This window comes from Anopheles funestus, chromosome 3RL (assembly GCF_943734845.2).
Source record: "Anopheles funestus chromosome 3RL, idAnoFuneDA-416_04, whole genome shotgun sequence".
NCBI lineage: Eukaryota > Metazoa > Arthropoda > Insecta > Diptera > Culicidae > Anopheles > Anopheles funestus.
In genome coordinates this window covers 57,967,694-57,979,895 of record NC_064599.1, presented here as the reverse complement: position 1 = coordinate 57,979,895, position 12,202 = coordinate 57,967,694, and the positions used below count along the sequence as shown (strand labels likewise).

At 43.5% G+C, this 12,202-nt stretch overlaps 2 protein-coding genes across 6 annotated transcripts; both read right to left on the bottom strand.

Moving 5' to 3' along the window:
* Positions 1–566: 566 nt before the first annotated feature.
* LOC125771391 (tubulin alpha-1 chain) lies at positions 567–2,781 on the bottom strand. Its single transcript, XM_049441961.1, has 2 exons — positions 2,640–2,781; positions 567–2,100 (listed from the first exon to the last, which is right to left on the bottom strand). Exons 1-2 carry the CDS (start codon positions 2,640–2,642, stop codon positions 751–753), a joined length of 1,353 nt encoding a protein of 450 aa, XP_049297918.1. The 5' UTR covers positions 2,643–2,781; the 3' UTR covers positions 567–750.
* A 1,108-nt stretch (positions 2,782–3,889) lies between these two features.
* On the bottom strand, positions 3,890–10,683 carry LOC125771384 (dentin sialophosphoprotein-like). Of its 5 annotated transcripts, none has more exons than XM_049441939.1 (5): positions 10,166–10,683; positions 8,588–8,648; positions 8,306–8,516; positions 6,964–8,234; positions 3,890–5,466 (listed from the first exon to the last, which is right to left on the bottom strand). In XM_049441939.1, exons 1-5 carry the CDS (start codon positions 10,184–10,186, stop codon positions 4,112–4,114), a joined length of 2,919 nt encoding a protein of 972 aa, XP_049297896.1. In that variant the 5' UTR covers positions 10,187–10,683; the 3' UTR covers positions 3,890–4,111. The 5 variants fall into 5 exon arrangements, with proteins under 5 accessions (XP_049297896.1, XP_049297895.1, XP_049297894.1 ...); XM_049441938.1 differs by having other exon boundaries at positions 3,891–5,466; positions 6,877–8,234; positions 10,166–10,678; XM_049441937.1 differs by having other exon boundaries at positions 3,891–5,466; positions 6,505–8,234; positions 10,166–10,677.
* Between the last annotated feature and the right edge of the window lie 1,519 nt (positions 10,684–12,202).

Sequence of the window (12,202 nt, the reverse complement as noted above, 5' to 3'; positions counted from 1 at the left end):
ATTGTGTCCTAGTGTCCCTAACGTAAAGGAAGTCTACAAAAACTGGAAACATACAACAACGGAAGCCAAACGGAAATGTTCTGTTTCTGTTGCACCCGTGCCGCATAATAAATGGGGCGCCATCCTTTCGCCATATGCGTGTTGAAAATTGAATATTCTTGCACGCGATGGGCGAATGACACCATATATCTGTCGTACCACCCTTTTCACTGATGTCATCGTATGGATCGATAGTTTTTATTTCAAAAATGTAGCCAGAACTCAGAAGAAGGTGGAACAGGCGGAACATTTGGCTGCAGCAAACCTGACAACGGGTATTGACGATTACGTCAGTGGAAATTAAGTGGTTCGTCTCTGTGTTTGTTTGCCGTTACTCACTTTGGAGAGGTAATAAAAATTTTGACTTCACGCTTGACTTACGAAGCCGTAATCGATGCTAGAATGAATTGTTTTACCTATTTTGGTAATATGGGGTGATCTACTAAAAGAAGCTTGCCACCGTTCTTGTTTCGTTTGATCGTACAATCGAAATTTGATCGTAAAAACAAAAATAAAACGCGTGAATGTTATGTTTGTGGGCATGTTTTATTGCATGAACAGATAATAAATTAGGTTAAAATGCACACCAACTTCTTCTGGGAATTTTGAATTTGTGCTTCAAAATGGAGAAAACCGGCATTTCGTCTTCGGATCGAAGCTCGACTCAGTGGCAGGGGAGCTTACACTTTTTGGAAAGGAAGCCATCCCCATCTAGTACTCTTCAGCACCCTCACCTTCGCCATCGCCCGAATCCATGCCGACTTCTTCGTAATCCTTCTCGAGGGCGGCCAAATCTTCGCGCGCCTCAGAGAACTCACCCTCCTCCATACCCTCACCGACGTACCAGTGGACGAACGCACGCTTGGCGTACATGAGATCGAACTTGTGATCCAGACGGGCCCAGGCTTCAGCGATGGCCGTGGTGTTGGACAACATGCACACGGCACGCTGCACCTTGGCCAGATCGCCACCCGGAACGACGGTCGGTGGCTGATAGTTGATGCCGACCTTGAAACCGGTCGGACACCAGTCGACGAACTGGATCGTACGCTTGGTCTTGATTGTGGCGATGGCCGCATTCACGTCCTTCGGCACGACATCACCACGGTACAGCATGCAGCAGGCCATGTACTTGCCGTGGCGCGGATCACACTTCACCATCTGGTTGGCCGGTTCGAAGCACGCGTTGGTGATCTCCGACACCGACAGCTGCTCGTGGTAAGCCTTCTCGGCCGAGATGACCGGTGCGTACGTAACGAGCGGGAAATGGATACGCGGGTACGGTACCAGATTCGTCTGGAACTCCGTCAGATCGACGTTGAGCGCACCGTCGAAACGCAGCGAGGCCGTAATCGAGGACACGATCTGACCGATCAATCGGTTCAGGTTGGTGTACGTCGGTCGCTCAATGTCCAGGTTGCGGCGGCAGATATCGTAGATGGCTTCGTTATCGACCATGAACGCACAGTCCGAGTGCTCCAGCGTGGTGTGCGTGGTCAGGATGGAGTTGTACGGTTCAACGACGGCCGTCGAAACCTGCGGTGCCGGGTAGATGGCAAACTCCAGCTTGGACTTCTTGCCATAATCCACCGACAGACGTTCCATCAGCAGCGAGGTAAATCCGGAACCGGTACCTCCACCGAACGAGTGGAAGATCAGGAAACCCTGCAGACCGGTGCACTGGTCGGCCAGCTTGCGGATACGATCCAACACGAGATCGACGATCTCCTTGCCGATGGTGTAGTGACCACGGGCATAGTTGTTCGCTGCGTCTTCCTTGCCGGTGATCAGCTGCTCCGGATGGAACAGCTGGCGGTAGGTACCGGTACGCACCTCATCCACCACCGTCGGTTCCAGATCGACGAAAACGGCACGTGGCACGTGCTTGCCAGCACCCGTCTCCGAGAAGAAGGTGTTGAACGAATCGTCTCCACCGCCGATGGTCTTGTCCGACGGCATCTGACCGTCCGGTTGGATGCCATGCTCCAGACAGTACAGCTCCCAACAGGCATTACCGATCTGCACACCGGCCTGTCCAACGTGTACGGAAATGCACTCACGCTGCAGAAGACGTGGCAAATGGTGTAAAAAATGTATAGATGAATGGTGTAGAGAAGGGAACCACAAAATAGGCTATGAATGTTTCTCCTCTCTTCGAGATCATGTCGTCAGTGAAGCGAAACAAATTATGGTGAAACCGATAGAGACGACTGCACGGCTTGGTGAAAGGAGAAAATCGGATGGAAAGCAAAGCCCCACGGAAGCATGATGAGATTTTCGAGCATACCAACGGGCCCAGGGTATGGGAAGTTTTGTTTTCTATTGTCCAAAAGATAACTGCACTTTCTTAACGGTTCAGTTAGAGACGTGTTTGGTGGAGTTTTAGGCAAAAAAAAGAGCTACTTTCACGTGGCACAAAAACGTTCACAAATCGCGTTGTGGATGACTTAAAATCATTTTTTAAATCTGCTTTTCAGCGAGAGACTCGGGACTCCCAAGATGGGGGGTTCTATTGGAAGATTTTGATCTCCAAACGTGCACAAAATGACTTCATTTGCAATCTGATCACTGCACTACACTCAAGCAATAACTTTACTTACCATGATGAAGAGTTTGCAGAAAACGGTTTGAAGCGACAAAATTCACAGAAACTGTATTAAGTTTGTTGGTGATACGGCTGACGGTTCCTCGCGCTTGGTAAAAGCTGTTCAGGATGCTTTCCAAACCTATGAGAGAATGGTCGCCCGTTGCGTTGCTGCTTGGTTTTATAAGTTTCCCATCTACCACGGTTACTGAGGTGAGAAGCAAATCAACAGTTACGCGCAGTCGCCGCACCCATCCATGGAGAGACGCAGTTGCTCTTTCTCTCTCTTTCCGATTTACCAAATGCATCTGTCGTTCTTTTTTTCCTGTGTGCTCCACTGTGTGTGCCTGTGTGTAGGGTGGGGGATCGTTGTGCAGCAGCAATTACGCTGGGGGAGGTTTATTTCCGATTCGCTCCGATGATGCTGCTGTCGTCTTTGCTCAATGAAGCATGCTGTTTATTTGGTCGGTAAGATATTTCCTTCAATGAATAGATTAAGTTTTTTTGTGCCAAATTTTATGTTTGATATTCCATGGGTTACACACGTGTTACTCCCCTGCAGTCGCGCCTTTCACTACTACATATGCAGAATCATAAGCATGCTTTCAGATGAATGGAAAAGTTACTAGGAAAAATATTACTACAATACATTCAATTATCATAATCTTCAATTGTACTAAACGTTCCACTGGTAAATGGAGTAAATGGAGCCAAGATTTGATCTGTCCAAAAGATATCTTTCCGTAACGCTAATGTGTTGTTTTAATTCATAATTTTTTTTATTCGTGTAATTTAGAAAACTAATTTAAAAACGTCCTTATATCCTATTATTGTCACAAAAGAAGAAACTTTAAATTTAACAGCTTTTCATTACAGAAAGAAGTGTTGTAATGTATGTAACTGTTATATTTTGTAGAATTTAAAAATAAGCGCCTAAATGCAGGCAATATACATGATCATGTGTACACGTTTTGTTTGCTCTGTTAAAATGCACACTTTCTCAGCTAAGTAGGTACCTAGAAATGGACACATAAAGAAACCCAAATAATCCTAAAGATATTAGCCCCAAATCTTTGTCCCATTCCATTCACTATTCATGATCGTCAGGAACGTGATTCTCCAAATAATTCATTTAAACAAACGTTTCTTTTCATTGGTTTTAAGAGCAAACTCTTCATTTGAAGAATTGTGTAATAAAAATGAAACTTTGTAATACGCAGTTAAAATTAAAATTCAAAGATTTGAATAACACTAGCATCTCATGAAAATACTTTCCCACCACCCATTAAAATATTCTTATACACCAGGTTCCACATATTGTTGATTTTTTTTATTTATTACCCATTGTACCTTGCTTCTTTCATTTTTGTTTCTTCTTTAGATAGAATTACATCAATGACACTGTCGCCATAGTTTTTCCACCCCAAATCCTACGGATGTGTTTCCCTTTCCCTACCAGTCTTCAAACTCGATTTCGAACCAATATTTTCAACCTCGTCGTCCCTTTCCTAGGAATCTGTCCGGAATGTGGCGTTGGTTTGCTGGCTCATTTTCATCTCTAGCCGACTTTCCACTTTTCGCATCACCACTAACGTCAACACGAGATCGAGCGTTATCGGCCTTCGGTAGGTACGCATTTGTACTATCTCCCGGTACTCGTGCATTAGAGACAGAATTCCTTGGCTTCGGTACCAGCTCATCATAATTGAATGCCTTTCCCAGATTGCTCGGTGCTCCCGATCCTGCCTCGGACGAGGGTTTATCATACTTCTCAAACACCACCTTACCAAACTTGGCCAGCTGGACATCATAAACACCAGGGGCAATTTTGTTCACCAGGTCGTTCAACGAAGCTCCATCTTGCGTTTTAAACGTTGGATTTTCCGTCCGCACTATTACATGCCTAGCGTCTGTAGGTACCTTCAGTACGATCTCGATGCAACTGCCTGCATCCGTTGGTTCCGGGCGTGATTGGTTCGGTTTTTCCGGTTCGTTTTTCTGTTGCTTCTCTGCCGTTTCTGCATCAACCGAGTCAGTGTCCTCTTCATCGTCTACCTCATCGTACACATCACCGTCGGTTGCTGATGGTGCGGCCGTTTTTGGAGCTATCGGAGGTTTATTTCCAATTCCACCGCCAAGCAATGAAGCAATAATGTCTCGATTCACTGGCAACACCCTGCTAATAGTAGGCAAAACGTCATTTGAATCACTTGGTCTACTCAGCCCCGACGACGGGAGCTCAGCTTCGAATGGTGGCGTTGGGTAAATATTAGTAAGCGACGATGCAGACGGACCCTCTCTAGTCGCTGGTCCTGATGGGCTATTTGGATCGGTTTTGCCCTTGTTACTAGATTTTCCACTTGGATCAGAAAAGCGAGAAGCCACTGATTTCGAAGCATTTCGGTCATCTTCAACCGATTTCCCGTCTTCGTTTTCAGCATCCTGATCATCAGGTTGGTTGGACGACTTTGCATCATCGTGGGGCTTTTTGTTCTTGCTTACAGGTTTGTCAGATCCCTTCTTGGGTTCTTTCTTTGAGGATTCTTTGTCGGCCATACTCGGTTCTTTTCCTGACTTCGACGATTGCTTAGGAGCGTTGGAATCATCGTCTAATTCATCCTCCGCATTCGAATCGTCTTGTTGATCTTCAGGCTTCTCAGATGCCTTTGCATCATCGTCGGGCGTTTTGTTCTTACTTGCAGGCTTGTCAGATCCCTTTTTCGGTTCAGGCTTTGAGAATTCTTTGTCGACCTTACTCGGTTCTGTTCCTGACTTCGACGATTCCTTAGGATCGTCAGATCCCTTCTTGGTTTCAGCCTTTAGAGATTCTTTATCGGCCTTGCCTGGTTTCTTTCCTGACTTTGGCGATTCCTTACGATCGTCAGATCCCTTCTTGGGTTCAGGCTTTGAGGATTCTTTGTCGACCATACTCGGTTCTTTTCCTGACTTCGACGATTCCTTAGGATCGTTGAAATCTTCGTCTAACTCGTCTTCGGGATTCTCTTCGCTCGAATCGTCTTGTTCTTCATCAGACTCCTCAGATGCCTTTGCATCATCGTCGGGCTTTTTATTTTTATTTGCAGGTTTATCAGATCCCTTCTTGGGTTCAGCCTTTGGAGATTCTTTATCGGCCCTACTTGGTTCCTTTCCTGACTTCGAAGATTCCTTAGGATCGTCAGATCCCTTCTTGGTTTCAGGCTTTGAGGATTCTTTGTCGGCCTTACTCGGTTTTTTTCCTGACTTCGACGATTGCTTAGGATCGTTGGAATCATCGTCTAATTCATCCTCCGCATTCGAATCGTCTTGTTGATCTTCAGGCTTCTCAGATGCCTTTGCATTATCGTCGGGCTTTTTGTTCTTACTTGCAGGCTTTTCAGATCCCTTTTTCGGTTCAGGTTTTGAGGATTCTTTATCGGCCTTGCTCGGTTCCTTTCCAGATTTCGGCGATTCCTTAGGATCGTCAGATCCCTTCTTGGGTTCAGGCTTTGAGGATTCTTTATCGGCCTTACTTGGTTCCTTTCCTGACTTCGACGATTGCTTAAGATCGTTGGAATCATCGTCTAATTCATCCTCCGCATTCGAATCGTCTTGTTGATCTTGAAGCTTCTCAGAAGCCTTTGCATCATCGTCGGGCTTTTTGTTCTTACTTGCAGGCTTTTCAGATCCCATTTTCGGTTCAGGTTTTGAGGATTCTTTATCGGCCTTACTTGGTTCCTTTCCTGACTTCGACGATTCCTTAGGATCGTCAGATCCCTTCTTGGGTTCAGGCTTTAAGGATTCTTTATCGGCCTTACTTGGTTCCTTTCCTGACTTCGACGATTCCTTAGGATCGTCAGATCCCTTCTTGGGTTCAGGCTTTGAGGATTCTTTATCGGCCTTACTTGGTTCCTTTCCTGACTTCGACGATTCCTTAGGATCGTCAGATCCCTTCTTGGGTTCAGGCTTTGAGGATTCTTTATCGGCCTTACTTGGTTCCTTTCCTGACTTCGAAGATTCCTTAGGATCGTCAAATCCCTTCTTGGTTTCAGGCTTTGAGGATTCTTTGTCGGCCATACTCGGTTTCTTTCCTGACTTCGACGATTGCTTAGGATCGTTAGAATCATCGTCTAATTCATCCTCCGCATTCGAATCGTCTTGTTGATCTTCAGGCTTCTCAGATGCTTTTGAATCATCGTCGGGCTTTTCGTTCTTACTTGCAGGCTTGTCAGATCCCTTTTTCGGTTCAGGCTTTGAGGATTCTTTGTCGGTCTTACTTGGTTCCTTTCCTGACTTCGACGATTCCTTAGGATCGTCAGATCCCTTCTTGGGTTCAGGCTTTGAGGATTCTTTATCGGCCTTACTTGGTTCCTTTCCTGACTTCGACGATTCCTTAGGATCGTCAAATCCCTTCTTGGTTTCAGGCTTTGAGGATTCTTTGTCGGCCATACTCGGTTTCTTTCCTGACTTCGACGATTGCTTAGGATCGTTAGAATCATCGTCTAATTCATCCTCCGCATTCAAATCGTCTTGTTGATCTTCAGGCTTCTCAGATGCTTTTGCATCATCGTCGGGCGTTTTGTTCTTACTTGCAGGCTTGTCAGATCCCTTTTTCGGTTCAGGCTTTGAGGATTCTTTGTCGACCTTACTCGGTTCTGTTCCTGACTTCGACGATTCCTTAGGATCGTCAGATCCCTTCTTGGTTAAAGCCTTTGGAGATTCTTTATCGGCCTTACTCGGTTCCTTTCCTGTCTTCGACGATTGCTTAGGATCGTTAGAATCATCGTCTAATTCATCCTCCGCATTCGAATCGTCTTGTTGATCTTCGGGCTTCTCAGATGCCTTTGCATCTTTGTTGGGCTTTTTGTTTTTGGTTGCAGACTTATCAGACTCCTTCTTGGGTTCAGGCTTTGAGGTTTCTGGATACAGCTTACTTGGTTCATTTCCGGACTTCGGCGATTGCTTTCTATCAGTTGGGTCTTTATTCAGTTCATCTTTTGGCTTTTCAGCTGCTAAATCGTCTTTTGTATTTTTAGTATCAGCCGTTGTCTTAGCTGCTACATTTGGCTTTGTGGACAGGTCCTGTTCCTTTTCTGAAGGTTTCTCAAATCGCTTATTAGATTGCGGCTGGTCCACTTGATTCGGTTGTTGTGATGACTTCGGATATTGCAGTTTTTCAGGAGTAGAATTTCCTGGTTCTGCTTTCGCTTGAGAATCATTTGCAGGATCTGATTTATCGTTACTTACACCTGGTTTAGTTGGCGATTTCCGTGTCGGTAATACGCTTTCTACGAGTTTCTTTACCGGTTTTCTAAATGTACTCGGATCTCTGACGTTTATCAATCGAACATTTTGTTGTTTGTTTGGCATTTCACTCGGAATTGCTTCTGATGGTTGTTTTTTCGGCTTTTGACTATCATTATCACTCTTTTTCGGAACATTTCCACCTTCAGTGGGATTGGCTGGTTCTCCTTTCTTATCATAGGAGGGAGATTTCCTTTGCGGTTCCTCATCATCATTACCACTCTCAAACTCTTTCTTTATTTTATCAGCCATCCGTTGCAACTTTCCCAAATCTCCTTCCTCCGTACAGTCGACCGGAAATAGATCTGCTGCTGGTCCATCTTCACCGTTCCTAAAATTATATAGTTTCGATGTTGATTGAACATTAGAACTCGGTTTCGTGTACAGCTAGATTATCCTTACCTCAACAATTTGAGACGATCGCGGGTGATTTTATCAGGAGCGGACAAACTTACGCTCCGATATCCCGACACATCGGCCAAGTAATGAGTGACAAACATTTTTCCCTGTCCGTCAACGTATCCGAAGCATCCCAATACGGCCCCATCGATAGTTTTCTGATGCTGAAACTGGGTTTCTCCTTTACGATCCGCTTTCATGTATTCTGCTTTGCCTGTAAACAAAGCCAACGTCAATACACAATTCCTAAGAGTTTATCGTGAATTGCTTGGGTATATCTATTACCTCCACGATATGCTCGTGCATCTCTAGCTTCGACGAAAAGTGCCAGCATTGGCAAAAGCATCTGTACAGACGTAAAAGGCAAAAAATCGTTAATTAATTAGATTTAATCATTTCGCTCCATTGTTACTGTAAATCGCATATATAAAGCCATGCAAACTATTTTGAGCAAAAGTTTACATTCTCAAATAGTTTATTTTTTGTTATCGGTGCATATTCACTTATAATCCTAAAAAGTTTATGCTGTTTCTGCTAATCATTGTGAGCGCATTTCTAAAACTGATCCTTTCGAACCGTCATCATCTTCCAGGAACCAGTGTATCTGGCTCATCTCAAACGATCACCGCAAGTCATTCACATACAAGCCGTAACCAAGAAATATTTCAACAAAATCAACAAAATACTTCTCCATCCAGCATAAACTGGTTTGGTCTGCTCCAAATACAAATCCTGATAGAGCCGAAAAACTAATAACATTTGTAAGGGGATGTTGATCGATTGAAATTTCCCAGCCATACACATGTGTTTAAGGTCATAACATTAGGCAACAAAATTAAAACGACAACATGACATTATGTTTTTTGACTTTTGGAAAAAAACTAAATTATTAAAATTGAAATAAAAACTTATGGACATTGCAGCATTGGAAACTTTCTAAAGTATGTTAACTTTTATAATTCAATCATTAAACATTTCCAGCAGAAATAATATAACCTAAAATAATAACAGCAGATTTTTTTTATTGCAGGCCGCATGCATTTATGTTACAACTTAAATAGCCTTAATTCTTTCTGGTCTGGATTGCATTATCATAAAACATCGTGAAAAAATGTGTCTTAAAACACGCTACTCGATACTTAAGATATGTATCATTAGGGAGATGACACTGAGATCACAATACCAAATCGCTCTTCATTAACATAAGCCCGCGGCATGCAAATATTCGCATCGTTCTGTCTAAGCTTCACCTTCCTTAATTATGTGCCATAAATAACTCCCGTAGAATCTTCTTTAAAAATCTTCTATACCCATCAATTTTGAGTATCTTCATTCGTGCAACACATCATTTCATAAAACAAAACATCAATGCGTGCAATAAAAAGATGGCACAGGATCTTCTTCCGAAAGGTCACGATAAAGCGCAGTGTTCTTGCGAGAAAACAAAGTGTTATGGCTTCCAGAACGGATGGAGCGATGCTAATTTACCACTTTTTTTTGTTACACGATCACATTCAAGGATGCGCCGAAACATTCTTGTTGCAATGGTAGATGACGGGTTGAGATTTCAAGATGCATTGCGCGACAAGTCTTTACTATGTATTTTTAGAATTTTACGACTTATTCGACTAACACCCAGAATGAAAAGAGATACATTCTTTAATAATGAGAACCATAACACTAATGTTCATCGTTTTTACGATCGGATCGAACACTTTATTTGCACATTCCTATCTTCGATCATCATCACATTTCACAATCGGCCAGCACACTCATTTGGGTGGTTCCAAAGTGTTGCTTAACGGCGTCACCTAAATTTATTTCCATAACACCGAACAAGCGTAGGATTATACACAAACTTACCCATCTGCAGTCTAGCCGCATCTTGACTCGCGCACACACCGAATCCGGTAACTCGTCTCTATCGATATTTGATTCCAAACCAAACCACACAAAACTCTTTCCTCACAAAATCCAATGTGACCGGGTTAACCGGGTGATATGTTACAGTTTGATCACAAAAAAAACTGCACCAACAGCCTTCACCTACACCACCGAACGCTGTAGCACCGACACTGAACTCTCCACCAGGAACTAACGAGGAGCTCCTTATCGTTCGAGCGCTTCTGCCTAACTGATGGTCGGCCGCCAGGATCAGCAACATTTTGATAAATCCCGATTGCGCATGCAATTCCCCCACTACCTGTTGAAGACAAAACCTGCTTGAAAACCGATCGTTTCTTGCGCGGATGTTCTTTCCCTTCTTATTGTCGACCAAAAAAAAGCAACAACTACCAAAATAGCATAATTTAGAGCTAAGCAAACAGCAACACACCACCAGAATGAAGCGCGGGCTTTTCCATTTTATGTATCCTTTTTCCTGCCACGATCTTCCTTACGTCGAGGCGCAATTTATTCTAATGACCTTACCCAACCCCTGTGTTTGGCCCTGAACCCTTACGGTTTGAGTGCTGTGCTTTCGCGACCGGAACGGTGGAGCAAAGCGAAATTCTCCAAAATTCTTAAAAACCTCAATAATACGGTCAGTACCGAAAGCGACACGCCACGGTGTATCTGCCCTGCCCGATCGGTACGGTGAACTGTCTGAGCATGTTGCCTGCTGTAAACGACCGATCGCCAAATGGATGGACCAGTTTTTCCGCTACGCTTCTCCAACATGATCCACCTACCCTGCTACGGCCACCCATCTTGCATCTTTACCGCATCGGAGGATCTTCTTCACTCTGGCCGGTCAGTTTATGGTACAGTAATTTATGAACAGTCATTTACTGTAGCCCGCTACACAATCGCCGAAATTGGGAAGTATCGCAAAACGAATTAAAGTTCGTAAATGTATGTTTGTCTATGGTACGTAAGCTAGATCTAGATCGATCAATAATCACCCTTGTTCTAAGCGTCGCTACACACAAAGCTTTTGCTAGACAACTTTACAACCCAGCAGAACCATTTCCTAATGGATCTAGCTTTTGCCAAGGTTTGAAGGAAAGATTTATTAGCATTATTCATAAAGCACCTGCTTTTCTTTCGCCCGCAGAGTGTCCTGTTACACTGAGCCATATACTGTGCTTTAGCCCGGTGCTTATGAGCGTCGATTCTACTCCTAACCGTGACCCGAAACGATGCATCAGCTGGTTTCTGAAGCGTTTGCTTTATCACACATGCTGTTTGATCGCGTTTGTGAGCGCATCTGCATAAAACATGGTGGTTCGGAAACGAGCTACAAAACTGGGTTCTATTTATATAATAATGATGCGTTTTCTTACGTTTTTTGAATTAATTAATGCCTCGGGAAAAGTCTGGATGATGGTGATGCATTTTTGATCAAAAAATAAAAAAAATTGTTGTCAATATAAAGATTTGATTTTACGACATGCTGAACTGTGAACGGATGTTAATGATGGAAAATGATTAGAAATCCACGATAGGATCATTTCAATCTGTGAGAGTCATTGATCGGACTCTTCTTCATACACATTCACATCTTCTTCATGCAGCAGGTGATCCTGGAGCATGTGATCACATATTATTTGATGGGATTTGATTTGTTAAGCTTGGACAAGATCAGATCAATTGTTTTGATCTTAAAGCATTTAAACTTTTAATTCTACCATAACTCTCTCTATTTCATATTTATTTTAACTCCTAAAGGTACATTCTTCACACACTCTAACTCACCTTCATTCTCACTGTTGTGAGAATGTTCAATCGTCTTGCAATCGAAAAACAGAACAAATTTATGATTTATAGCTGCTAAAACAAGTTTCTTCGTCGATATTATTTCCGTTTTTGCAAAGCTTCCTTGTTGTGCCTTAATTTGAATCACCCTGTACTATCGATGGAACATCTTCACGGTTTTTTTTTTGCATGGCGCGTTTCGCT